The sequence below is a fragment of the Suncus etruscus genome, chromosome 4 (genome assembly GCF_024139225.1).
Source record: "Suncus etruscus isolate mSunEtr1 chromosome 4, mSunEtr1.pri.cur, whole genome shotgun sequence".
In the NCBI taxonomy this organism is placed as follows: Eukaryota; Metazoa; Chordata; class Mammalia; order Eulipotyphla; family Soricidae; genus Suncus; species Suncus etruscus.
Window position 1 is genome coordinate 152657560 of NC_064851.1, and position 26185 is coordinate 152683744.

The following is a 26185-nucleotide window of genomic DNA, read 5'->3' on the forward strand; positions in this document are numbered from 1 at the left end:
ACGTAAAAACTACCATTCATTTGCAGTCCCAACTTCTGTGTTTCTATATGTCTTGCATCCTGGTTTCAAAAAAAACATTAAGTTAAGGGTCATATTGCCAACAGTAAAGAACTTTAACGCCCAACATGAAACTTTATATAAACTAAAGTCTGAGGCTTTTGAGGTGATACAAGGCAGGAATGGAAAGGTTATGAAATAGTTCATATGAGCTACTTGTTTTTGAAGTTCATCTGAATTCACAAGGGAATTTCTTGTTTCCTTTTATCTTACAGATATCACTATGGTAGTTGTTGAAATAATGGATCTTCTCCCTTTACTTTTGAAGTCCAAAGTATGAAATGGTTATTTTCACGTAGCACGAAACTCCAATATTTGTGCAGAAAGGAGATTCCTAAAGTTTCTAAGGATGCCTCCAGCTGATTATTTCTTCTAAAGGGTGATTTTTGGCTTGACATATAAATGCCGATTTCAGCACTGTTTGTTGAGAGGAAGTCCAGACAGAAATGTAGCCACAATGTGACTATCACTCAAAGAGCTCCAGGTAGTCAGGCAACTGGGACTGTTGACCACAGGGGTATAGAAGAAGCTCTTTCCCTAAGGATGTGATAGGTTCATCCTGCAAAACAGAAGATGCAGATCAGGCTGTGTGGTCAGGATGTTGAGAAAGCTTAAATAAAATTTCATGCCCTTTCTTTCCTCAAAGGTATAACTTCCAGCTAGCCATGATTACCTGATGCTTTACTGGATTAAAATATTTTTTGGAAAATATTGCTATCATCCACGACTTCCATTGTCTCTTTACCCCCAAACTTGAATTATAACAAGAATACAGATTTTTAGAATGTTTCTGTATTTATTGCTCCTTTGAGTGTTTGAAGAGGAACATTAATGAGAAAGAAAATGTAATTAATAGTCAAGTGTCAAGAGAAATTATATTTAATTTCCTCCATTACTTGTCTCAATATTCCCCCCTAGTAATTGCTTTTCATTACTAGAGCTATTTCAGAACTACAATTCATAGAGCAAATTAATGGTTTACCTTGTGATACTCCACCAAGTCTGCCAGAGTGTTGTGCTGTAGTTGGTCAACGCCCAAAAAACTGTAGGAGTCTGTAGAGGCATCAATAAGGAAGTGTTTGCAGCCTTCCTCCGACTGGTAGGACAGGGCATAGCCTTTGATCCTTTCACTGACGCGGATTAGAAAACTGCCTGGCACACATGTGCTCAGAAGTTCATTTGCTCTTTTTAGTGTGATAATTCCTGTGGGAAAGGGAGTAAGCATTTCAAAAAATCATTTCCACAATTTCCCTAGTTAAGTATATCTTATATGTATAACTTTAGAGAAAAATAAGGGCATTGTTAAGTTCATTTTGGGCATCTAAGGAATACAGTACATATTACTTATCTGGTATTTAGGATCTGGGAAAGGGTGATTTGCATAATAGTATAGAAGAGAGTGTAAAATGCAACCTTTATTATTTCTGGATATTATTATCATTCTATATTTTATTTTTCTTATGTCTCACAAATAAGTCAAATTGTTCTATGTCTATCTCTCTCTCTCTGACTCATTTTATACAGCATAACAATCTCCATATCCAAATATAGATATGCATATATATAAGCAAATTTCATGACTTCAATTTTCCTAACAGCTGCAAGTCTTCCATTGTATAGATGTAATGCTGTTTCTATAGCCACTCATTTGTACGGTACACCTTCGTTAACAATACTGCAAAGCACAGTGTCTAAAGAAGAGACAGAGAAGTAAAATGCCTGCCCCAAGGCCAGTGGGGGTGGAATGGAGTGGGAAAAAAAAGGGGGATATTGGTGGCAGAAAATGTGCACTAGTGAAGGGTAGTGTACATTCTATGTCTGAAACTCATTAATGAACAATTTTGTAACTCTGGTACTTAAAATTAAGTATTTATAAAGAATTTAACCTTTAGAAGATTCCATTGACACCCACTTATAACAATACATAGATTAAATGGCTTTGATTTTTGTGAGACCCTTGACAACCATACTGGATTTAGATTAGGAAGGGGACTCTAAATGTCCTCTTCAGCCACCTCCATTTACACTGAAGATCCTATGTCCTAAGAATGAAATTATACAACGTCATTCTCAGCCAAGACAGTGTCTGTATTTTGTTAATGTGTGGGGAGGTAGAGTCCAGGAATGCTTGATGACCATCCAAAAAAAAAACAACATAAGATAATCCACAACAAGGAATTATCCAATCTAAAATGTCCATAGAACTGAATGAGAAACCCCAATATAGGTGTTAGCAAAGTAGTCACAGAACAACTCAGGTATACAAAGTGCCACCAATATAGATATAGCTACTTCTAATATTTCCTTATTAGTATTTATTTATGAGTGTTATTAGTCCACATCTTGCAAAATAGTGAACCATTGAAGTAATTGGGGGCTATATAAGAGGCCATGTATCAAAGCAGTGCCAGTGGTATGCAAGGTAAATACTGTAACTCCTATACTATCTCCTTCTGCTGCTTCACTTACATTTAAATAAATGTGAGTAACACAAAGAGGGTAATACAACCTTCCAGGAATGCTGAAATAATTCAGCATGATAGTAGTGTCCTCCAGTATAATGTAGGGGCACTTTGGCACTTTCTATTTGCTTAAGGATTTGGAAACTTTTGATTTAAATGAATAAAATGATATACATGTACATAACCTACATGTATCTTGTCTAATAATATTGTATATGTCTTCATATATATTCAAGAGAATGACTATGTATCTGAATATGCCTGTATCTATAGAAATTTATGGACCATAGAGAGCAAGAGAGTGACAAGGGAAATGAGGTATGGAGATGAGAGACAGTGTGTGGGGGGCATAAATTCACCCATTTATTTACATCATGGGGTTTAATTCATAATTCAATATCCTACTAATACTTCTATTGGTTCAGATGAACTGACAATATAAGAATTTCAGAAAATATACAAACACATCTTGGAAGTATGGCAAAGTCAGTGAGTCTTGATTTGGAAATGAAAGCAGCATTCTAGAGCTTTTGAATTTTAGCAGCAAAGTCTTTCCCTTCTCCTGTTCCAAAGTTAGTTTCCTATATACCCTCATTATCTTTTTAGAAAAAAAAAGAAAAATCATGGAAGTCTTCTGGTGAAAGATAAATGCATTAATACAGTCCTTTATTTTCAGATTGTTTTCAGGTGGAGCCTTAAAAGTTGGATTGGCAGATAAGTGTTAGAGTCAGAAGAAACAGTGCTTTTCAGGCCCTGTGGTGCTGCAGTACTTGATGGCAGTACTTGATGGGCCTTGGGGTCACTCATGGTCACCCCAGGTGGTGCCATGTGGTACCAGAGTCAAACTAGAGTCAGTACACACTAATCATTAACTATCTCTGGAACTATAACCCCACTTCTTTAGTAGAAAAATTAACATTTACCTAATTATCAAACGTAACATTAAAATAAATTTATAGGGGCTGGAGAGAGAGTACCACAAATAGAGCATTTCTGTGCATGTGGTTTAATTTCCTGGTATGCCATATGGTTCCCTCAAGCCCTACCAGGAGTGATTCTTTAGTGTTGAATCAGGAATAGGTAGTGAGCACCACTGGAAGTGGCCTCACCCCACACTCTGCCAAACAAAAGTAAATCCATTTTTATTCTCCTTTTTTCTAGGTGAACATTTATTAAAACAAGGATTAAAAAGATCACCAATTCTCCAGCCAACACTGACTAGCCAATCATTGTCTTGCCTTCTCTTTAGACATGCACCCCTCAGTAGATGCCTTTGATAGACTAAAACTTAATGCCCCACTTGGGGTCAAACAAATTAGTTATGATTTAAAGCTATGGTAGTGACAAAACCTAAGAGTGTTCTCACTCACACATAAGTGTTAGAATCTAAGTTTAAAATCAAGTTTGTTTTATAATTAATTGCTATTTTGCTTCTGTAATCCTGGCTTTACTTTAGACATAAAGACTGCAATAACAGGCCTTAGATATGGAGAAGAAAGGTCTAGGCCAGAACAGTTAGGAACTTCGAGGACATGTACCACAACAGTTAGAAAATCTAACAACACCAGGGGATCGATGGGCAATAAACCTTATGTAACCTGGTGCCAATGTCACCGGAGTCCCTCCTATACTACCTTACCTGACACAGACCCCAGGTCCTATAAACCACAATATACCACTAGTCATAAAAGGGAACATTCTAAAATACCCTAGACAACAGCCAATCAACTTAAAGGTCAATTATGACTATGTGGACACCCCCTAGATTCCCCATAAAAATGAATTGTGAACTATTGTCAGAGTCACCATTCTCCCAAGGATGGTTTACCAGCATGCTGGTAAGAAACTCCTATGCCTTTTTGCATTACTGTTCATCTCCTTTGGTCTTTGTGGGATGGATGCTGAGTTCGGAGCTAACAATAGGAAGTGTTTCTGAAAAGAAGGTAGGTAGTCTTTTCTCTAGAGTCATTGATGCCCATGCTTCTATTCATCTCAGTCAGTACTTTTTATTCTTTTCAGAATAAGTCTGAATCGGAAGCTGGACATTTGGGAGGGAGTGCTTCTTGATCACTTGTTCTACTACACTGTCCATTCCAGGGGTTCAAACAGAAACCTCTAAAAGGATGAACTGCTCTTTCTCTATATCTTTTGCCTTTCTAAATATGTTCAGCCCCAGTGATGAATTCCAGGCAATAATTGTGTATTAAACAAGGCAAAAGGTGAGCACCTACCCAGAGCTTCATGTGATCAAAGTTTGAAAATTGAATTTGACTGTAAAATATTTAACTCTTGAGATTGAAAACTGCCCTTCAAAACTGAGGATCTGAAATACTGATAGTGCAAGAGAGCAACATCTTGAAAAATATTTATTTTTTCCCTCTTGACTAACCATATTTTCTAGCATATAAGCAACTGGGCATATAAGACAACCCCCTATTTTTCCTGTTAAAATACAGAGATTGGGCATATTCACTGTTTAAGACTACCCCTCTTTTAACGCACACCAAATGGAAATTAAGAAACATTAAGAGAAAAAAGAGTAGCACTCTTAAAGGTTAACAGTATATGTTTAATAAAGCTAGGTTTTGGAGTGCCAACAATCATTTTACATTTGTCATTTATAGTGAATGACTAGATTTTAATTGTGATCTACATGGATAGCAGGAAGAGGGGGTTCCTCCAAGAGCAGCTGGCTGGGGTGCAGTGATTAATAGGACAGCTAGAGGGAGACAGAGCGCCTCCTCTGTCTAATAGAGGACTAAGCACCGGTAAGCCACATACCCTGCAGCTGGACAAGATGCAGTACTCAGTAACTCAGCTCCTCTGTGTGCCCTGAAAGATGAATCAGGACAAGCAGAGGACTGAGTGACAATGCCTGGCAGCTGGATGGAATGCGGTGGTAAGAGGGGGGCAGTTCACTAGTCCCTGAAGCTGGAGTAAGTTTTATCATGCTGTATACTGGTGTATTAGATGACCCCCGACTTTTAAGAAGTTTTTCTTGGGTTAAAACGTCATCTTATAATAGAGTCAAGGTCTGGAAGGGCCAGAAGGATTGGCTCACAATTTGAAACTCACCACAAAGAGTGGTGAACGCTATTAGGGAAATAACTACACTAACAACTAGCATGACAATGTTAAAGAATGAGAAAAGTAGAATGCCTGTTGCAATTACAGGCAGGGGTGGAGGAAGAAGGGGGGCATTGGTGGTGGGAATGTTACACTGTTGAAGGGAGGTATTGTTATGACTGAACCCCAACTATAAACATGCTTGTAATCATGGTGCTTAAATAAAGATTTATAAGAAAAATAAAAAAAAGAAAGATCATGCCCATCATACACACACACACACACACACACACACACACACACACACGCATGCACACACACAAGTCATTTTATATGCCAGAAAATATGGCACTAAGAGACTAATTCTAATATCCCATATTCTTCACAGATGGGAAAGATGGTACAATTTATAACATCTGATATTTATCCAGATGAATTTAGAGTCTTCAGTGAATGCTATTTTGAGAAAGCAAATAATAACCAAATCAGGGTTAAAGTCAAATTTCTCATAAAAATGGGACATATTGTATTTATATATAAAAACTACATGAGAGTCTTTAAAAAACTAAGATACTTTCTAATCTCTAAGACACCAGGACACAATAAAATAATTTATGGCAAATAAGTCATAACAGAAACTCCTTAAAAACAATGGCCTTAATTGAGAGGTATGCTATGAGAAAGTCGGCTTTGTTCTGATTTATATTTCTCATTTAGGCTAATGGCTAACATTCATTTTCTTTACCATTTATCTACAGGCTTGTAGAAATACATAACAATTGTTTTATTTATTTAGTTTTTATATCTTTATTTAAACACCATGATTAGACTGTAGTTGGGTTTCACTCACAAATTTCCTTTTGTTTTTGAGCCACAGCCAGAAGGCATTGGGGAGTTATTCCTGACTCTGCACTCAGAAATTATTTCTGCAGGCTCAGAGGCAACAAATGGGATGCCAATGATAGAACTCAGGTAGGCTTCATGAAAGCAAACACCCTACCCACTGTGCTATTGCTCTGGCCCCCCTTTAAGTTGTTTTATTTAAACCATTGATATATAAAGTTATTTATAGTTGAATTTTAGACATACTCCATTTTGCCACCTATTTGCCTCTGGAGCAGGTATTTTACTTCTCCATCCTTCCCTCTCTTTCTCTTTATCTCTATTTTTTGACACTGTGGTTTGCACTATTGCTAATGAGGAAGTACCATACAAATTGCTTTATCCCCTTTCAGTACCCAGTTCTTTTCCAGAGTGATCAGTTCCAATTTTCATTGTTCCAGTGGACTAATTCCATCACCAGTGTTAATGTCTCACCAATGCTAGAAATTGTCATTTTCTAATGTTTATTTCCTTATGGTTAAGTCAAAATAACTTATTTCATATGTAATCATTTCTCATTAATTTTTATCAATATCCTGAATTATTACTGTCTTGTTCTCTCTCCTTTTTTAATTGTTTTCTTCTTTTTAATATAATTACTTTATTTAAGAACTGTGGTTATAATTTTGTTCTTGATTGAGATGTAGACCACCCTTCACTAATGCACATTTTCCACCACCAATATCCCCAATTTTCCTCTCACTCTCTCCTATTCTTCTACCTATCTTCTTCTGGGGCAGGCATTTTACTTCTCCCTCCTTCTACCTTTTCTTCTTTCTCTCTCTTTGCTCATTTTTCCTCTCTCTCTTTTATATGACACTGTGGTCTGTACTATTGCTAATGAGGGAGTTTCATACATATCACTTTATCCCCATTCAGTACCCAGTTCTTGTCCAGAGTGATCAGTTCCAACTATCATTTTCCCAGTAGACCAGTCATTTACTACCCTAACTGCATTTACCATATATTGTCTATAGATATTATTACCAGACTATCTTTTTAAATTTTTCTTATATCACACGAAAAAGAGAGATTATTCTACCTTATATGCACTCACTATTCTCTGTAGTAGTATGGACTGGTCTACCTGGCCATTATCTTTATTGTTTCTGGGTAATATTACCCTGCCATCTTTTATTTTTATTATATCCCACAAATGAGTTATTCTATATTTATTCTTCTCCTTCTGATTCATTATATTCAGGATAATAATATCCTTATCCACCTATGTATAAACAAATTTCATGACTTCAATTTTCTTCTAGCTGCATAGTATTCCAATGTATAGATGTACCACTGTTTCCTTATCTACTCATCTGACTTGTTTCCAGATTCTGGCTACTATAAGTAGTACTGAAATGAACATATAAATGCAGAGGCTTTTCTACATGACGTTTTTTGGTTCCTATTTATCCCTAGGATATTGCTGGATCTAACGGAAGCTCAAAATTTTTGAGAAGTATCCATGAAGTCTGGACAGTCTGCATTCCTGCCACCAGAGAATGAGAGGCTCTTTCTCCTCACATTCACATCCGCAATGGTAATTTTGTTCTTTGTGATGTGTACTAGTCTCTGTGATGTGAGGTGATACCTCATTGTTTTGATTTGCATTTTCCTGATGATTAGTGATGTGGCTTATGGCCATCTGTATTTCTTCTTTGAGAAAATACATGTTCTTTTCTTCTCCCCATTTTATAGATAGAGTAGGGGTTAGATAGTTTTCCATGCAAAATTTTACCAGTGTCTTGTATATCTTAGAAATTAACCTCTTTTTTTCTTTTTTTTTTTTTTTTTTGCTTTTCTTGTTCTTTTAGTCATAAAAAGAACACCTCCCTCCCTTCACCAGTGCAACATTCCTATCACCAATGTCCCCAATTTCTCTCCTCCACCCACCTGTATTTGAGACAGGCATTCTACTTCTCTCATTCATTGACATTGTCACCATGTTGTCAATGTAGTTAATTCAGTTATTTTATAGTTATTTCATAGTTGTCATTGTAGAAAAGATATTAACTTTCTATCTGAAGTGTAATGAATAAATAGTCTTTGTATCCTAAGCACTGTTTTCTTTGAAATGCAGAAAATTCTCAGTTTAATGCAAAATCCATTTGTTTACCTGTACTTCCAATTACTTGACTAATGGTGTTTCCTCCCTGAAGATGCCTTTAGTTTCAATGTCATGGAGTGTTCTACCTATGTTTTCGACTATGTACATTGATAGCAGATTTGATATCAAGGTCTTTAATCTATTTTGATTTGACCTTTGTATATAGTGTTAAAGAGAGGTCTGAGTTCACTGATTTTGCATGTAGTTGACCAGTTTTCCAAACACAACTCATTGAAGAGGCTTTCCTTGCTTCATTTTGTATTTCTTGCATATTTATTAAAGATTACTCAAACATATACCTGGGGGTCAGTCTCGGAGTACTCAAGTGTATTTCATTGATCTGATGGTATTTCTTTATTCCAATACCATGTTGTTTTAATAACTACTGTTTTATAGAAAAGTTTTATGTTGAGGAAAGTGATACATCCCATCTTATTTTTTTCCAAGGACTGCTTTAGATATTTGTGGATGTTCATTGTCCAAAATAAATTTCAAAAGTGTTTTATCTACCTTTTTGTAAAAGGTCATGGATATTCTTATAGGGATTGCATTACACCTCTAAAATGGTTTTGGAAGTATTGAATGTCTAACATAATAATCAGAGATTAGGGATGTCATATGCATTTATAATACTTTACATATATTAACTCATCTGGCTGTTCAATGTCATTATTGGTATCACATAGAATTATAGAAGTGTTCTGACTTGCCAAAAATCACATAGCTGATATGTAAGTGACTTAGAATTTGGGCCCAGAGAGGTTCTCTAAAATGTGCTAAAACGTGCTCTATCATATGTATATGAAAGTGGTACAAAAACCGTGTCCATCTTCTTGAGATAAAAGTATAAATTTAGTAGTGACTTCTGCCATGTCTCTGAAGCACAGCAGACATCTTGGGCCTTTCTCTGCTTTCTTTGGCTTGGGAACTTTGATCCTCTTCAGCATCCTTCCTTGAGGGCAAACTCAAATACCTTGGGGTCAACTTAACTGAAGAGGTGAAGAACTATACAAAGAAAACTACAAAGGCCTATTTTAAGAAATAAGAGAGGATACAAGAAAATGAAGACATATACCATACTCTTGGAAAGGCAGAATTAATATCATTAAAATGGCAATACTCCTCAAAGCATTGTACAGATTTAATGCAAGCCCTCTAAAAATACCCATGGCCTCTTCAAAGAAGTGGATCAAGCACTCCTGAAATTCATTTGGAACAATAAACACCCAGGAATAGCTAAAGCAATCTTTGGGAGTCATTACTTTCCCCAATTTTAAAGTATTACAAAGCAATGGTTATCAAAACAGCATGGTATTGGAATAAAGATAGACCCTCAGATCAGTGGAATAGACTTGAGTATTCAGAGAATATTTTCCAGACATACAATCAACTAATTTTGATAAAGGGGCAAAAAATTCAAAATGGAGCAAGGAAAGCCTCTTCAACAAGTGGTGTTGGCACAACTGGCTAGTCACTTGCAAAAAAGCGAACTTGGACCCCCAGCTAACATCATGTATGAAGGTAAAATCCAAATGGATTAAAGACCTTAATATCAGACCTGATACCATAAGGTATATAGAACAACAACACATAGGTAAAACACTTCATGACATTGAGACTAAAAGCATCTTCAAGGAGGAAACTGCACTCTCCAAACAAGTGAAAGCAGAGATTAATAGATGGGAATATATTAAGCTGAGAAGCTTCTGCACCTCAAAGGAAATAGTGCTCAGGATACAAGAATCACCCACTGAGTGGAAGAAACTATTCATCTAATACCCATCAGATAAGGGGCTAAACTCCAAATTTATACAAGGCACTGACAGAACTCCACAAGAAAATACATCTAATCCCATCAAAATATGGGGAGAAGAAATAGACAGAAACTTTGACAAAGAAGAAATACAAATGACCAAAAGGCACATGAAAAAATGCTCCACATCACTAATCATCAGGGAGATGCAAATCAAAACAACTACGAGGTACCACCTCACACCACAGAGATTGGCACACATCACAAAGAATAAGAACAAGCAGTGTTGGTGGGGATGTGGAGAGAAAGGAACTCTTATCCACTGCTGGTGGGAATGCCATCTAGTTTAGCCTTTATGGAAAACAATAGGGAGATTGCTAAAAAAAATAAATCCCAAAAAAACTGTAAATTGAGCTCCCATAAGATCCAGCTACTCCACTCCTAGTGATATACCTTATATCAAACACAAAAATATAATAGAAAAATCCCTTCATCACATCTATATTCATTGCAATGTTATTTACAATAGCCAGACAATGGAAACAACCAAGATGCCCTTAAACAGATGAATGGCTAAAGAAACTGTGGTACATATATACAATGGAATATTATGCAGCTGTCAGGAGAGATGAGTAATGAAATTTTCCTATATGTGGAGGTACATGAAATATATTATGTTGAGTGAAATAAGTCAGAGGGATAAAGACACACAGAATAGTCTCACTCATCTATGGGTTTTAAGAAAAACATTGGGAGGGGTCTGCCAAACATTTACCCAGTCAAGAGGAGCACACAGAAGGAAGAGGAGAAGGCAACTAACTTGGGTAATTAATTTTAGCTGAGTAGCTGATGTTCCAGAAGGTAACTGCTTCCAGAGAAATGGATAGGCTTTACTTTCTCAAGAAAAATACAAGATTTAAGAAGTGTGATAAAATGGAAATTCATACTCCCAAAGATATATGCACCTAAGAAGAAACCAAAAAAAAAAAAATACTTAAGCCAACTGCCAATAGACTTAAAGAAAGACATTGATAGCATCGTAATAGTAGTTCACAGATCAAACATACCAAAGTTCAGTACAAGAATACGTGAGTTGAAAGAAGAAATAAAAGAGAGGGGGTAGTAGATGTATATAAAGCTTTTTATCTTCCAAAAGCTGAATACACATTCTTCTCCAATGTAGATGGGATGTTCTACAAGAGAGACCTCATATGGGACACAAAACATTCCTCCATAAAGTGAAGAGAATAGAAATTGTATTAACTATCCTTTTAATCATGACTCATAGAAAATAGAAGTTAATCACAAACAGAAACAGAGAACTAAGTAAAAAAAAAAATCTCACTATAAAACAACCAGGGGATCAGAGAGGAAATAAAAATATTCCTGATAATGAAAATGAGGAAATGTGCTATCATAATTTGTGGGACACAGTGAAAGAAGAGTTGAGGAAAGTTCATAGAACTGAGTTAATAGGAAAAGGGGGACACATAAGTAATTTGACTCACAACTTAAGTGGAAAATTACCAGCAAAAAGAGTCTGAAGAAGACATAACAAGAAATTAATATGGATTTGTATTCAAAAGAACCCCCCAAATACAAAAAATCAATAAAGTTTAGAGCAGATTCTTTAAAAATAAAAAATAAAAAACTGGCTTGTGGCAGCCAAGCGTTCATAACGACGTCGCTTTTTGATCCTGCGATGTCGGCTCTTCCTATCATTGTGAAGCAGAATTCACCAAGCGTTGGATTGTTCACCCTCTAATAGGGAACGTGAGCTGGGATTAGACGTCCGGAGACAGGTTAGTTTTACCCTACCGATGATGTGTTGTTGCCATGGTAATCCTTCTCATGCTCAGTACGAGAGGAACCCCCACCTTCGCCGGCGTGTCCCCCCGTCTCGCTTCGGGACCCCCGTCGCACATCGCATGTTCGTGGGGCACCTGGTGCTAAACCATTCGTAGATGACCTGCTTCTGGGTCAGGGTTTCCTACGTAGCAGAGCAGCTCCCTCACTGCAATCTATTGAAAGTCAGCCCTCGACACAAGGGTTTGTAAAAAAGATTAGTTCTATATTTTTAAAGAAAAAACAAATCAAAACAAAACAAAAAAAAATCAAGATTGCTAAACCACTAGCAAGACTTGCCTAAAAGAACTAGAAATTAAGTGAAAGGGGAATGTCAGAACCAAAGTCAAAGAAGTTCAAAGGATCATGAGAGATTAAGAATCTTTTTGCCACAGAACCTATAACAAATAAATTAATTATTATATGTCTATAATTTCCCAAGGCTGAGCCAAGAGTATATGGAATAACTGAAAAGATCTATCACTTTTGAGAAAGCAAATTGCTAATCAAAAGTAAACCCAAAAATAAAAGTCAAGGCCTAAATAGATTCACTAGTGAAATTTTAAAATTTTTTTAGAATATCTACTAACAATCCTTTCTAACAAAAAGGAATTTGAGGCAGAAGAATTTCTATAAGGCAAACATCATTCTGATATCAGAGGTAGATATAAAAACTACAAAATAAAAGAGAAAATTTTTGGCCAATATACAGATGCAAAGATCTTGAAAAATACTAGAAAATTAATTCCAATAACTCATAAAAAAGAACATGTTATATTACACCCTGCTTCTACCAGGAATAAACCCTGAGAATCACCAGGTATGGCTCACAAACCAAAATAAATAAATAAATTTATTAATAAAATTATTAATAAAATTAAAAAGTCCACCTAGAGTCTCTCACTTTACCCTTCCCCACCCAGCTAAAATTTGAACTAGTAAATAAACAGAGGTTTTAGTTTGGTGAGTCCACCTGGAGACCATGAGCAAGAAACCATACAACTGCATGATTCTCTCCCTTATGACTGTTTTGGTTTATTAATTCATACAGTGACCCTGATTCAGACGTACTCACCTAGGGTTGGAAATATGGCATGTGGGGATTTATTTCCACCACATTATATTTAAGTTGGATTCATTCTGGAAATGCAATGATGCTTTAACATATTCTAATCAGTCAATGAAATATACCATGTCAATAAAAAGAAAAAGCAAAAACCATATGGTCATAACAGGAGGCACAGAGGAAAGCATTTCATATTATCCAATATCCATTCATGATAAAAAAAAATTCTCAACAGAATGTGAATTGAAGAAATTTTCCACAACCTAGCCAAAGCTATTTACTACAAGTCCACAAGCCCATAGCAAAAATTATAGTCAAGGGAGAAAAACTAAAAATCTTACCTCTAAGATTGTCATAAGACAAGGTTTGAGACTCTTGCCACTTTTCTTCATAAGAGTACTGAAAGTGCCTGTTGTAGAAATTAGGCAAGAAGAAAATACTAAAGATAGGGCATCCAGATTTGAAAGGAAGCTTTCAAGCTCTCACATAACATGACACTAAATTTAGAAACCATAAATGCTGTAAAGTGTGATCCTACAAACTATAAAATTATATAGTGAAGTGGCAGTCTACAAAAATGTGAAAATCACATATGCAAATGATGAGAGATATTAAAAAAATGCATTCACAACTCTGCCTCAGAAAACCAAATACATTATAATTAGATTAAATAAAGAGGTGAAAGATGTATACAAAGAAAAGTAAGATAAGGCATTACTTCAAGAAATAAAAGAGGACATGAGGAAACAGAAACATGTTCTCTGTTAATGGATTGAGAGGATTACTATTAATATTGGGAGGATTAATATCAAAATGGCAATACTATCTAAAATACTTTTCAGATTCAGTGAAGTTCCTATTAGGATACCTATATTTATTTATATTTATTTTCCAAAATAAAAAGATTTGACACTTTGAAATTTATGGAAAAATAATACCTCCACTCCCAATGCAGCTAAATACATCCTTAGGGGAAAAACAATGAGAGGCAATCCGTTCCCCAAATTCAAAATATAGTACAAAGAAGTAGTCATTATAACAGTATGATAGTAGAATGAAGAGGGGCACTCAGATCGATGGAAGTGAAGCAAGGACAGCCTCTTCAACAAGTGGTAATAGGAAAACAGGTGAGCTTTAAATAAAAACAAAAACAAAATATGTACTTTTTCTAACCCATGCAAAAAAGTCAAATAAAAGTTCATTAAAGACCTTGATATTTTAATGATGTTAATCCTGCCAATCCATGAGCAGGGTATGTGTTTCCATTTCTGTATGCCCTCTCTTATTTCTTGGAGCAGAGTTTTATAGTTTTCTTTGTATAAGTCTTTCATGTCTTTAGTCAAGTTGATTCCAAGATATTTGAGTTTTTGTGGTACTATATGTGAATGGGGTTGTTTTCTTAATGTCCATTTCTCCCCTATCATTATTGGTGTATAAATAGGCCATTGATTTCTGTGTGTTAATTTTGTAGCCTGCCACATTGCTATATGCATCATTAAAATGGCAACACTCCACAAAACATTGTATAGATTTAATGCAATTCTTCTAAAGATACCCATGACATTCTTCAAAGAAGTGGATCAAACATGTCTGAAATTCATTTGGAACAATAAACACCCTAGAATAGCTAAAGCAATCATTGGGAAAAGGAATATGGAAGGCATTACTTTCCCCAATTTTAAACTGTATTACAAAACAATAGTTATCAATGCAGCATGGTCTTGGAATAAAGACAGACCCTCAGATCAGTGGAATAGGCTTGAGTACTCAGAGAATGTTCTTCAGCCATACAATCACATAATTTTTGACAAAGGAGCAAGAAATTCTAAATGGAACAAGGAAAGCCTATTCAACAAGTGGTGTTGGCACAACTGGATAGCCATTTACAAAAATGCAAACTTAGATTCCCCAACTAACATCATGTATGAAGGTAAAATCCAAATGGATTAAGACCTTGATATCAGACCTGAAACCACAAGGTATATAGAACAACATGTAGTAAAACACTCTATGACATAGAGACTAAAGGCATCTTCAAAGAGGAAACTGCACTCTCCAAACAAGTGGAAGCAGAGATAAACAGATGGGAATACATTAAACTGAGAGCATCTGCACCTCAAAGGAGACAGTGCCCAGGATACAAGAGCCATCCACTGAGTGAGAGAAATTATTTACCCAATATCCATGAGATAAGAGGCTAATATTCAAAATATACAAGGCCCTGACAGAAATTTACAAGAAAAAAACATCTAATCCCATCAAAAAATGGGGAGAAGAAATGGACAGACAATTTGATAAAAAAAAAAAGAAATACAAATGGCCCAAAGGCATATGAAAAAAATGCTCCACATTACTAATCATCAGGGAGATGCAAATCAAAACTATGAGGTACCATCTCACACCACAGTGATTGGTACACATCACAAAGAATGAGAACAAGCAGTGCTGGTGGGGATGTGGAGAGAAAGGAACTCTTATCCACTGCTGGTGGGAATGCTATCTAGTTCAACCTTTATGGAAAGCAATATGGAGTTTCCTCCAAAAACTGGAAATCGAGCTCCCTTACGATACAGCTATATCACTCCTAGGGATACAAAAATACAATACAAAAATCCCTTTCTCACACTGATATTGATTGCAGCGCTATTTACAATAGCCAAACTCTGGAAACAACCAAGATGCCCTTCAACAGATGAATGGCTAAAGAAACTGTGGTACCAGAGATTGGCACACATCACAAAGAATGAGAACAAACAGTGTTGGCGGGGATGTGGAGAGAAAGGAACTCTTATCCACTGCTGGTGGGAATGTCATCTAGTTCAATCTTTATGGAAAGCTATATGGAGATTTCTCCAAAAACTGGAAATTGAGCTCCCATACGATCCAGCTATACCACTCCTAAGAATATACCCTAGGAACACAAAAATACAATACAAAAATCCCTTCCTTACACCTATATTTATTGCAGCACTATTTACCATAGCAAGACTCTGGAAACAATCAAGTTGCCCTTCAACAGATGAATGGTTAAAGAAAACTGTGGTACATATACACAATGGAATATTATGCAGCTGTCAGGAGAGATGAAGTCATGAAATTTTCCCACCAGCAGTGGATAATAATAATTTTCAGACACAAAAGAAAGAAGGGCTGGAAGTTACAGCTCACCTTATGAAGCTCACTACAAACAGGGATGAGTTTAGTTAGAGAAATAACTACATTTTGAACTATTCTAATAATGAGAACATATGAGGATTATAGAAAGCCTGTCTAGAGTACAGGCAGGGGTTGGGTGGGGAGGAGGGAAATTTGAGACATTGGTGATGGGAACATTGCATTGGTGATGGGTGGTGTTCTTTACATGACTGAAACCCAAACACAATCATGTATGTAATCAAGGTGTTTAAATAAAATAAATAAATAATAAAATATATATTTAAAAAGAAACTGTGCTACATATACACAATGGAATATTATGCAGCCATCAGGAGAGATGAAGTAATGAAATTTTCCTATACAGGGATATACATGGAATCTATTATGCTGAGTTAACTAAGTCAGAGGGAGATAGATAGATGCAAAATGGTCTCACTCATATATGGGTTTTAAGAAAAATGAAAGACATTGTTGCAATAATTTACAGAAAAAAGAGAGGATGGCTAGAAGGTCCAGCTCATTACATGAAGCTCACCACAAAGAGTGATGAGTGCAGATAGAGAAATACCTACATTTAGAACTATCATAACAATGTGAATAAATGAAGAAAGTATAAAGCCTGTCAAGAGTACAAGTGGGGGAGGGGTGGAGAGGAGGGAGATTTGGGACATTGGTGATAAGAATGCCACACTGGTGAAGAGGGATGTTCTTTACATGACTGAAACCCAACCACAACCATGTTTATAATCAAGGTGTTTAAATAAAGATATTAATAAAAATAACAATAAAAAGACCTTGATATCAGACCTGATTCCAGATGGTTCATAAAGAAAAATGTAGGCATAACTCTCCAATATATTGAAGCTAAAGGAATCTTAAAGGATGAAATTCCATTGACCAAGAAAATGGAAGCAAAGGTATACAAATAGGACTACATTAAGTTTTAAAGCTTCTGCACCTCAAAAAATATTGACCAGGATACAAAGACAGGTCATGAAATGAGAAGAAATATTTATTCCCCACTCATCTGATAAAGGGTAATATCAAAGATATATAAGGCATTGGCTAAATTTCACAAGAAAAAATTTAACCTCATCAAAAATTGAAAAGAATAGATGAACAGAAAATTCTTTGAAGAAGAAATACAAATGGCCAAAAGATACATGAAAAACATTTCTGTATCACTTATCATTTAAACGCAAATCAAAACAACAATGAAGAATTATCTCACATCATAGAAACTGGTATACATCAAAAAGAACAAGCAAACATAGTGCTGGCATGGATGTGGAGAGAAAGGTTCTCTCACTGACTCATTGGTAGGAATGTTGACTAGTCCAGACTTTCTGGAAAACTATATGGATATTTTTAAAGGACTCAAGAATTTACTTCTATTTGACCCAACAACTCCATTCTTGGAATATACCTTAAGAATCCAAAAACGAAATAGATAAAAAGCATTTGCACCCCTATGTTCTTTGCAGAACTATTCACAATAACCAAAATCTGAAAACAACCCAAGTGTATTAGAATATATGGTTGAATAAAGATACCATAAACACAATGAAATATTACTTGCCATAATAAAGATAAAGTCATGGAATTTGCAGCCACAAGAAGAGACATGGAATGAATCATGCTGTGTGATGTTAGTCAGAGAGGTGGGGGGAAGGAGGGAGAGAGGGAAGGAGCAAAGAAGGGAAGGAGGGAAGGAGAAAGGGATGGAGAGAGAGAGAGATATCAACTTAGGAAGTTCTCTTTGTAAGTTATTATAACTTGGAATGATTATCAAAAGGCAATGGAAACAAAGCACATGAGAAATGATCTTCAGCAGGACACATGCCACCTGAGGAGCTGAGGATAGGTGGAGGGAAATATCAATCAGGAGGAAGTGATGTTGAAAGGTTATAAAGTGTTTTGTATGAAATCCTATCAGCAAATCCTGTGAAAACCCATTGTAAACCACAGTGCAAATACTTTAAAAAATGTATCTCATCTAGAAGTAAATTCATTGATGTTGACAAATGGGGTGAAGGGCATTGGTGGAAGGAAGTGGACCTTGGTGAAGATAAAGTCAAAATGTTGAATACCTATCAGGCCCAATCATTTAAATCTTGGCAATTTCATAGTGACTAAATAGAAAAAGAACTTTCTATTTGATATTTTAAATCAGGAAAAGTATAGTTCAAATAGTAAGATACAATCAATATTTTAATCATATGAATATGAAAACTTATTTCCTAAAACTGAATTAATAAATTATATTAATTACTTATTCAATATTATTTGTGTGTTTATTAAGCTATCATATAATTTGTATTATTTTACTAATGGATATGATAAATACATAAATATCTTAAATTATTATTATTTTTATACAAAATTCCAACTGTATTATTAATTCAAGTATGTCTTCTTATCTCTTTGAGGTTGTTTCAAATAGAGCTGTTATAGTTCCAGAATCTTCAAAAGCATTGATCAAATTTTGGGGCTGGAGCGGGGTCACAGCGGTGTCACAGTGGTAAGGTGTTTGCCTTGTATGTGGCTGACCTAGGATGGACTGCAGTTCGATCTCTTAGCATTCTACATGGTCCCCCAAGCTAGGAGCGATTTCTGAGCACATAGCAAGAGTAACACCTGAGCGTCACAGAATGTGGCCTAAAAACCAAACCCAAACTAAACCAAAACAAAACAAAACATTGATCAACATTTTCAATTTCTTACTTCCTGATGTTAAAAAAAATACTACTACCACTCTTATAAATGGGGATGATAGAATATTCTGCTTGATGGCACCAAAACTACACAGTAGTTGATTTCTTTAGTGCCAAATTTTCCTTTGTTTAATGGCCACACCCAGCAGTGTTCAGAGATTACTCCTAGATTTGTGCACAGGGAACACTCTCGGAAAGCTCAGAGAATAATAAAAGGTGCCAGACATTGAAGCCAGATCAGCTGTGTGCAAAACAAGTACCCAACTCACTGCTCAATATTACTCAATGATCATCTTAATAAGAAAATAAAAGCTAACATGAGACAACGGAGCAAGTTACATCGAATGTGTACCTTGCCTAAATTCTATTGTTACTATTTCTTCATTTATCTTCAAGGCAGAAAATAAAGGGAGAATCCTACAATCTGGTCCTAGGACAACTATCAAAGATATAATCAATAAAAAGCATGCATTTTAAAGGGAACCATGAAATTTCTGCTGTAATAGTCAAACTTTAAAAAGATAGCATGGAAGTGGGGTGTTTGCCTTGCATGCAGAAGGCTGATGGTTTGAACCTCGGTATCCCATATGGTCCCCTGAGCCTGCCAGGAGCAATTTCTGAGTATATGACCCAAAAACCAAAAAAAAAAGAAAGAAAGAAAGAAAGAAAGAAAGAAAGAAAGAAAGAAAGAAAGAAAGAAAGAAAGAAAGAAAGAAAGAAAGAAAGAAAGAAAGAAAGAAAGAAAGAAAGAAAGAAAGAAAGAAAGAAAGAAAGAAAGAAAGAAAGAAAGAAAGAAAGAAAGAAAGAAAGAAAGAAAGAAAGAAAAATGTCTCTTTAGCAAAAAAACTATCATAAATAATTTTGCTTTTAGAATTTTTCCTGTTATATGTTATATGTGTGAAAACTTATTTGTATAGATATGTTTATGTGTGAGATAAAAAAATACTTAAAAATAAGAAGCATATAAGCAATTCAATACCTCTTAGAACAACTGTGCTCAGTTGGAGAACTTTATTATTATTTTTATTATTTATTATTATTTTTTGTTTGTTTGTTTGTTTGTTTTGGTTTTTGGGTCACACCCGGTGACACTCAGTGGTTACTCCTGGCTATGAGCTCAGAAGTCGCTCCTGCTTGAAGGACCATATGGGACGCCGGGGAATAGAACCGCGGTCCGTCCTAGGCTAGCGCTGGCAAGGCAGACACCTTACCTCTAGTGCCACCGCGCCAGCCCCACTTTATTATTGTTTATAGCACTTTTGTTCCACATGGAGCTAATAAACCTGCATTAAGCATAAGCTCATGGAAGAAAGAGAGGCAAGGTCAGTGAAGTGTAAAATGGTAAAGAAGGGTCAAATTAAGGTACATAAGTTAAAGAGAGAGCTCAAAGAGCTGACCACTTTATCTACATGGTATTTGGGATGTCCAGGTTGGATCCCCATCTCACATGATACCCTAAGGACATTATGTTTAGCACACGGTAGTACTCAAAGCACAGAGTTGGAAATAATCTTCAAGTACTGTTTGATGGACCCAAAAAAGATAAACAAATCTGTTGGGTATTAATGATCTTATTTAATTATGTACTGGAAACAGGAAAAAAACACAATGTTGTAATGCTAAAGATAACAAAGTAAAATTTACTCATTACATAGATAAAAAAATAAGACGCAGTGAAATTATTTTCATGCAGAGAAAAGATGATCTCAAGATCACTCGGCTAGGGGCCGGGCGGTGGCGCTGGAGGTAAGGTGCCTGCCTTGCCTGCGCTAGCCTAGGACGGACCGCGGTTCGATCCCCCGGCGTCCCATATGGTCCCCCAAGAAGCCAGGAGCGACTTCTGAGCACATAGCCAGGAGTAACCCCTGAGCGTCACAGGGTGTGGCCCAAAAAACCAAAAAAAAAAAAAGATCACTCGGCTAGTCATTTGGGATTTGACATTTTAACTGATAAACACTTGCTGCTCTGACCACCACACACAGTGAACCTGGTACATAGAGTTGGTGAAAAATAGGCCTTGTCATTGTATAAATCACATGTGCTGCTTCTCTCAATCCCATAGTGCTTTATTTACAGTGACAAATTATTAAGGTCTTTCCAAACATTTATGAGAATTCAGCTCCCTTGTGTACCTTTAGAAGAATTTCTTTGTAAGGTCAAATCAAAATGGATTAAAGACCTTGATATCAGACCTGGAACTATAAGCCATATAAAACAAACATAGGCAAAACACTTCATGACATTGAAACTAAAGGCAGCTCCAAGGAAAAAAATTCACTGGCCGAAAAAGTGGAAGCTGAGATAAGCTGAATTACATCAAACTGAAAATTTTCTGCACTTAAAAGGAGACAATGACCAGAGTAAAAAAAAGTCACCCATAGAATGGGAGAAACTATTCACCCAATACCCATCAGATAAGAACTAATATATCAGATTTACAAGGGAATAATATCTAAGATTTACAAGGTACTGACAGAACTTAACAAGAAAAAAAAATCTAACCCCATTCAGAAATGGGGATATGAAATGAACAGACATTTCCGCAAAGAAGAATTACAGATGGCCAAAAGGCACATGAAATTATTTCACATCACTATTGATCAGTGAGATGCAAATTAAAACAACAATGAGATATCATCTCACACCACAGAAACTAGCACAAGTCACAAAGAGCAAGAACAGTCACTGCTGGTGTGAATGTGGGGGCAAAGGAACTCTCATCCACTGCTGGTGGGAATGCCGTTTAGTTCAGCCTTTCTGGAAAACAATATGGATATTCCATAGAAAACTGGACAGTGAGCTCCCATGTGATCCAACAATACAACTCCTAGGGATATACCCTAGGACCACAAACAAAACAAAACAAACAACACAACTATGCTCTCTCTATGTTCAAGCGCTATTTACCATAGGCAAAATCAGAAAACAACCCAGATATCCAACAACAGATAAGTGGCTAAAGAAACTGTGGTACACAATGGCATACCACACTGTTGTTAGAAAAAAATGAAGTCACAAAATTTGCCTTAACACGCATGGATATGGGGACTATTATGTTTAGTTAAAAAGTCAGAAGGAGAGAGATAAAAACAGAATAGTCTCACACATCTGTGGGATTTAAGAAAAATAAATGACAGTATGGTAATAATACCCAGAGACAATAGAGATAAGGGCTGGAAGGACAAGCCCACGGTATGAAGCTTACCACAAAGAGTATAAGTGTAGTTAGAGAAATAACTACACTAATAACTACCATGACAACGATAGAGAGAAAAAATACAATGCCTGTCTTTGAAGACAGGCAGGAAATGGGGGAAGAGGGAAATAGAGGATATTGGTGGCAGGAAAGTTGCATTGGTGAAGGGTGTGTGTGTGTGTGTGTGTGTGTGTGTGTGTGTATTTTATAGCTGAAACCCAACTATGAACATGTTTGTAATCATGATGTTTAAATAAATTATTATTAAAAATGAAACATTTTTGTAAAAATTATTTTCAAAAATCATCTCAAACAACACTAATTATTTTTTCTACCTTCCTATGGATTACTATGATTTTATCTCTCCAAAGGAGGAGCCTCTGCACTTACCATGGAACCACGGAGCAATGGTTGCTGAGTTTTTCTGGTAGCAGGCATGCAGTGGTAACTGCTCCTCCTTAAACCAACGAATGATCTCTTCAGCAGAACTGGATGATGTCCTTGTCACTCCCTGATTTCTGTTACATAAAGGCAGGTTTTCAAATCAGATTTAAATAATTTGAGATTAATGCTTTAAAAATACTATAAAGCTCTAGTCTAGGTTTTGGTCTATGATCTGTACAACAACCACGATCTCTAATTCCAGAGGTCTGACTGAGACAATTGCAGCTGAACGGGTCTTCTGGAAACATAACGAAAGACCCTACTCCAGGTTCCATCCTAGGATCAGTGCAATGATCAAGACCACCAACTACTGAAGATGGATTAAAACGACAGTGAAGGAACAGAACTTCTAGAACCACAAAGAAAGACTCCATCATAAGCTCCATTCCTCAATCTGTGCAGATACCAAGACTTCTAGATACAGAGGTCTGATTTTATCACCCAGGATGAAGCAAAAGTCTTCCATACACCACAAAGGCACCGAGGGGAGAGTAAATGAACTTGCAAGGAGTCTATAGTTATTCCCATGACAGTATACTTCAAGGGTGGAGAAACCCTGTATCTCTTAGGCCAAGGGAATTCCCTTTCTAATGTCCCCAATATTTACTGTGCCTATGCAGGCAAAACAAAACAAAACAAAACAAAACAAAAAAAAACCAGCACAAAACAATCTTTTTTATTTATTTAACTATTTTTTTTTATTTATTTGTTTTGGTTTGGATATTAAAGTTGTAGTCTCCAATTTTTTTTCCTTCTTGCGCTCTGTTATGTTTTTATTTCAGGACCGTGATTATTATGTGGTGCTTGTCTTTATTGCTGTAGTGCTCACTGGATTTTTTTATTTGATATTTCCTTTTGTATTGTTGTGGTGTTTTACTTCCTTTTTCCCTTCTCTCAAACTGAGGATGAGAGCCTCTAGAAGGACTCTGTCCATTTTCGGCTTATTTGATTTTTTACCCCATTTTATTGCTTTTCTTTTCTTCAAAAAAAACCACATAACTTGAATTATCTAGTTCCACCTCTCAAATAGAGAGGGAAATAATGGAGGGTACCAAGACCAAACAGTTGTATGATCACGAAGTAGAAAGCTAGACAAAGAGGAGACCACTCATTCTAGCAGTCCGGGGGTGGGGGTGAGGGATTTGGGAACAGAATGGGAACGGGGTAGAGGAAGGACAAATTTGGTGATGGGAATTCCCCAGATTCAATGCTAATATGTACCTAAAATATTATTGTGAAAGATATGTAAGCCACTATGATTAAAATTAAAAATATATGTATATAAGAAAAAGAAATCCCAGTCTGTCTCTTATAACCCTTTAAAACAGAAAGTCTATGTCATCTGATGTTAGTAGGACCATATATAAGTAAGGTTATTTGCTTGAAGAATTGTCCTTCAACTGTTAACTTTGAATATTTTTTTGCTGACTCTTCCGATGTGTTTCTTGTGGGTAGCAAAATGTTGAATTGAATATTCTGAATCATTTTGCCACTCTGTATCTCTTAATTGGAGCTATTAGTTCATTGAGAGTTTTTCAATTCTGTTATTTATGTTTGAAATTTTATCATTTCTACTCTCAAAAAATCTTGAATGTTATTGGCTGTTCAGTTCATTCCATGGTTTCCTTGAGTTCTTTGAACATCCTCCATATTTCCTATCTCTAACGCCCTTATCATAGGGGCTACAATAGTGCCTGGTGTTAGTTTAGTTTTCAGAACTACCATCTTCATTTACTAAATATGGTGACCTTTGCAGTTTCCTATTGTTCTTTATGTGTATGCTTAAGCTCATTTAATAGAAAAAATGCACAGCTACTGAGTGGAGTGAAGCAATTTCACTCTTCTCATTGCACAGTGGTCCTGCCTCTTCTACATTCTGAGCAAGGCTTCCATGTACCTTGTAGTAAGTGCCTCTGTGCTTTTCCTATCTCTTTCACACCATGTGCTTTGCTCCCTGATGAGCAGATATTGTATGCATATGAAATTATGTGGCAAATTCCCACAGTTGCTTTCAAATATGGTATTGTTTTGGGAATTCTTTGGAGGTGGAACAATAACTTCAAATATAATTATATCTGATCTGTCTGTTTGAAGATTGGCTCTTAGTTAATCTTAGTCATCATTGCATCCTATTCCTCAAACTATCCTGTGTGGGAGCCCCTCAAGAAGTACTTTATGCAAGTATCTTATTTTATAAAAAAAATAGCTAAGTAGAACTTATAAAAATTACCCTTAATTAATGCTACTAGTCACATTATTGTGGGTAGGGGCTCTTATGAACTAATTTCCCATACTTTGGAGACTCAATAATAGGCCAGTATACAAAGACAAACTGAAGATGGAGAAGTGACCTATAAGAGTTCACCACTTAGTGTCACCTGGCCACAACACCACAAAACACTCATATCTTGATTATCGTTCTTATATAGTTGTTTATGACAAAGTAATCATCATTACTTAAACTGCTATTTTGTTTAGTATGACAATTTAGTGTCAATACCTAAGTCCCAATTGAAATATTTTCAGGTGAGAAAGTAGAAATAATTTCAGTAGAGAAAAATGTCTACTATTAGTTTCCTCTAAATCAAAATTCTTTTTAAGAAGAGAAATTTTTGTTATTTTTTGTGTCTCTGCATTGGAAACATTAAAAACACATATAGTTTTTTATTTCAGAAAGTGAGGATTTAAACAGTTCTGATTCTAAATAAAAATTTTACTCCTCTTGTTATTTTCAATAACATTTCCACATATTTATAATATATTAATAATAAAATAATGAGCATGTGGAATGCCCAGTATCACAATAGTTGTAATGCATGTGGCCTTCCCCAGAACAGACCAAAATTCTACTGAATATTTCTTGCTTTTATACCATTAGAAAACAAAAATATCCCCAAATTCTTGGGCAAATCATCACAAGCTACTACCATTTCTATTTATATCACTGGGGATTTGAAAAAAGGTATGAATTTCTGAGCAGGTATCAGAGAAAGATAAGCTGAGAGATGAATTTGGATTTAACTATATTGGTGCCCAGTTGCTTCTCCATTTCCTGTAGCATAGTCATGCTGATCATCTTTAATTAACTCATTTCAGATTCTATACTTAAAGTGTTAGCCTTAAATCATGATTTCTTACCTAGGAGGTTTTTGAGGATATCCAGCTGGGTTGAGAAATTGAGGCTTTGGTGGAAGTGGGGGTCTTTTTGGTTTTTGTGGAACACACGGGAGGCTCTGTGACCCCTCACATTTTGCTCTTTGGGCCGCTAGAGATAGCCGCTTGTAGTCTTCCCGTGCTTGTTTAGCCAAAGATCTTCTCTTCTCATCAGCTGCTTTAGATTTTCGCACTAGAACAACAACAGTATTTGAGCAGGGCTCAGCCCATAGAGATGGTTAGAGGAGACATCACAGCCCTCACACACTTCAGTTCACAAAATT

At 36.0% G+C, this 26185-nt stretch overlaps 1 protein-coding gene across 1 annotated transcript in view; it reads right to left on the minus strand.

The window, feature by feature from the left end:
• Positions 1-200: 200 nt before the first annotated feature.
• The window catches only part of SH2D4A (SH2 domain containing 4A), an 88878-nt gene continuing 62893 nt past the window's right edge, over positions 201-26185 (minus strand). The window contains exons 6-9 of the mRNA XM_049771862.1: positions 25887-26094; positions 22695-22822; positions 1040-1260; positions 201-616 (exon numbers count right to left, since the gene is read on the minus strand). Coding sequence (XP_049627819.1) covers positions 524-616; positions 1040-1260; positions 22695-22822; positions 25887-26094 — 650 coding nt within the window. The 3' untranslated portion in view covers positions 201-523. The remainder of the gene's footprint in view (positions 617-1039; positions 1261-22694; positions 22823-25886; positions 26095-26185) is intronic.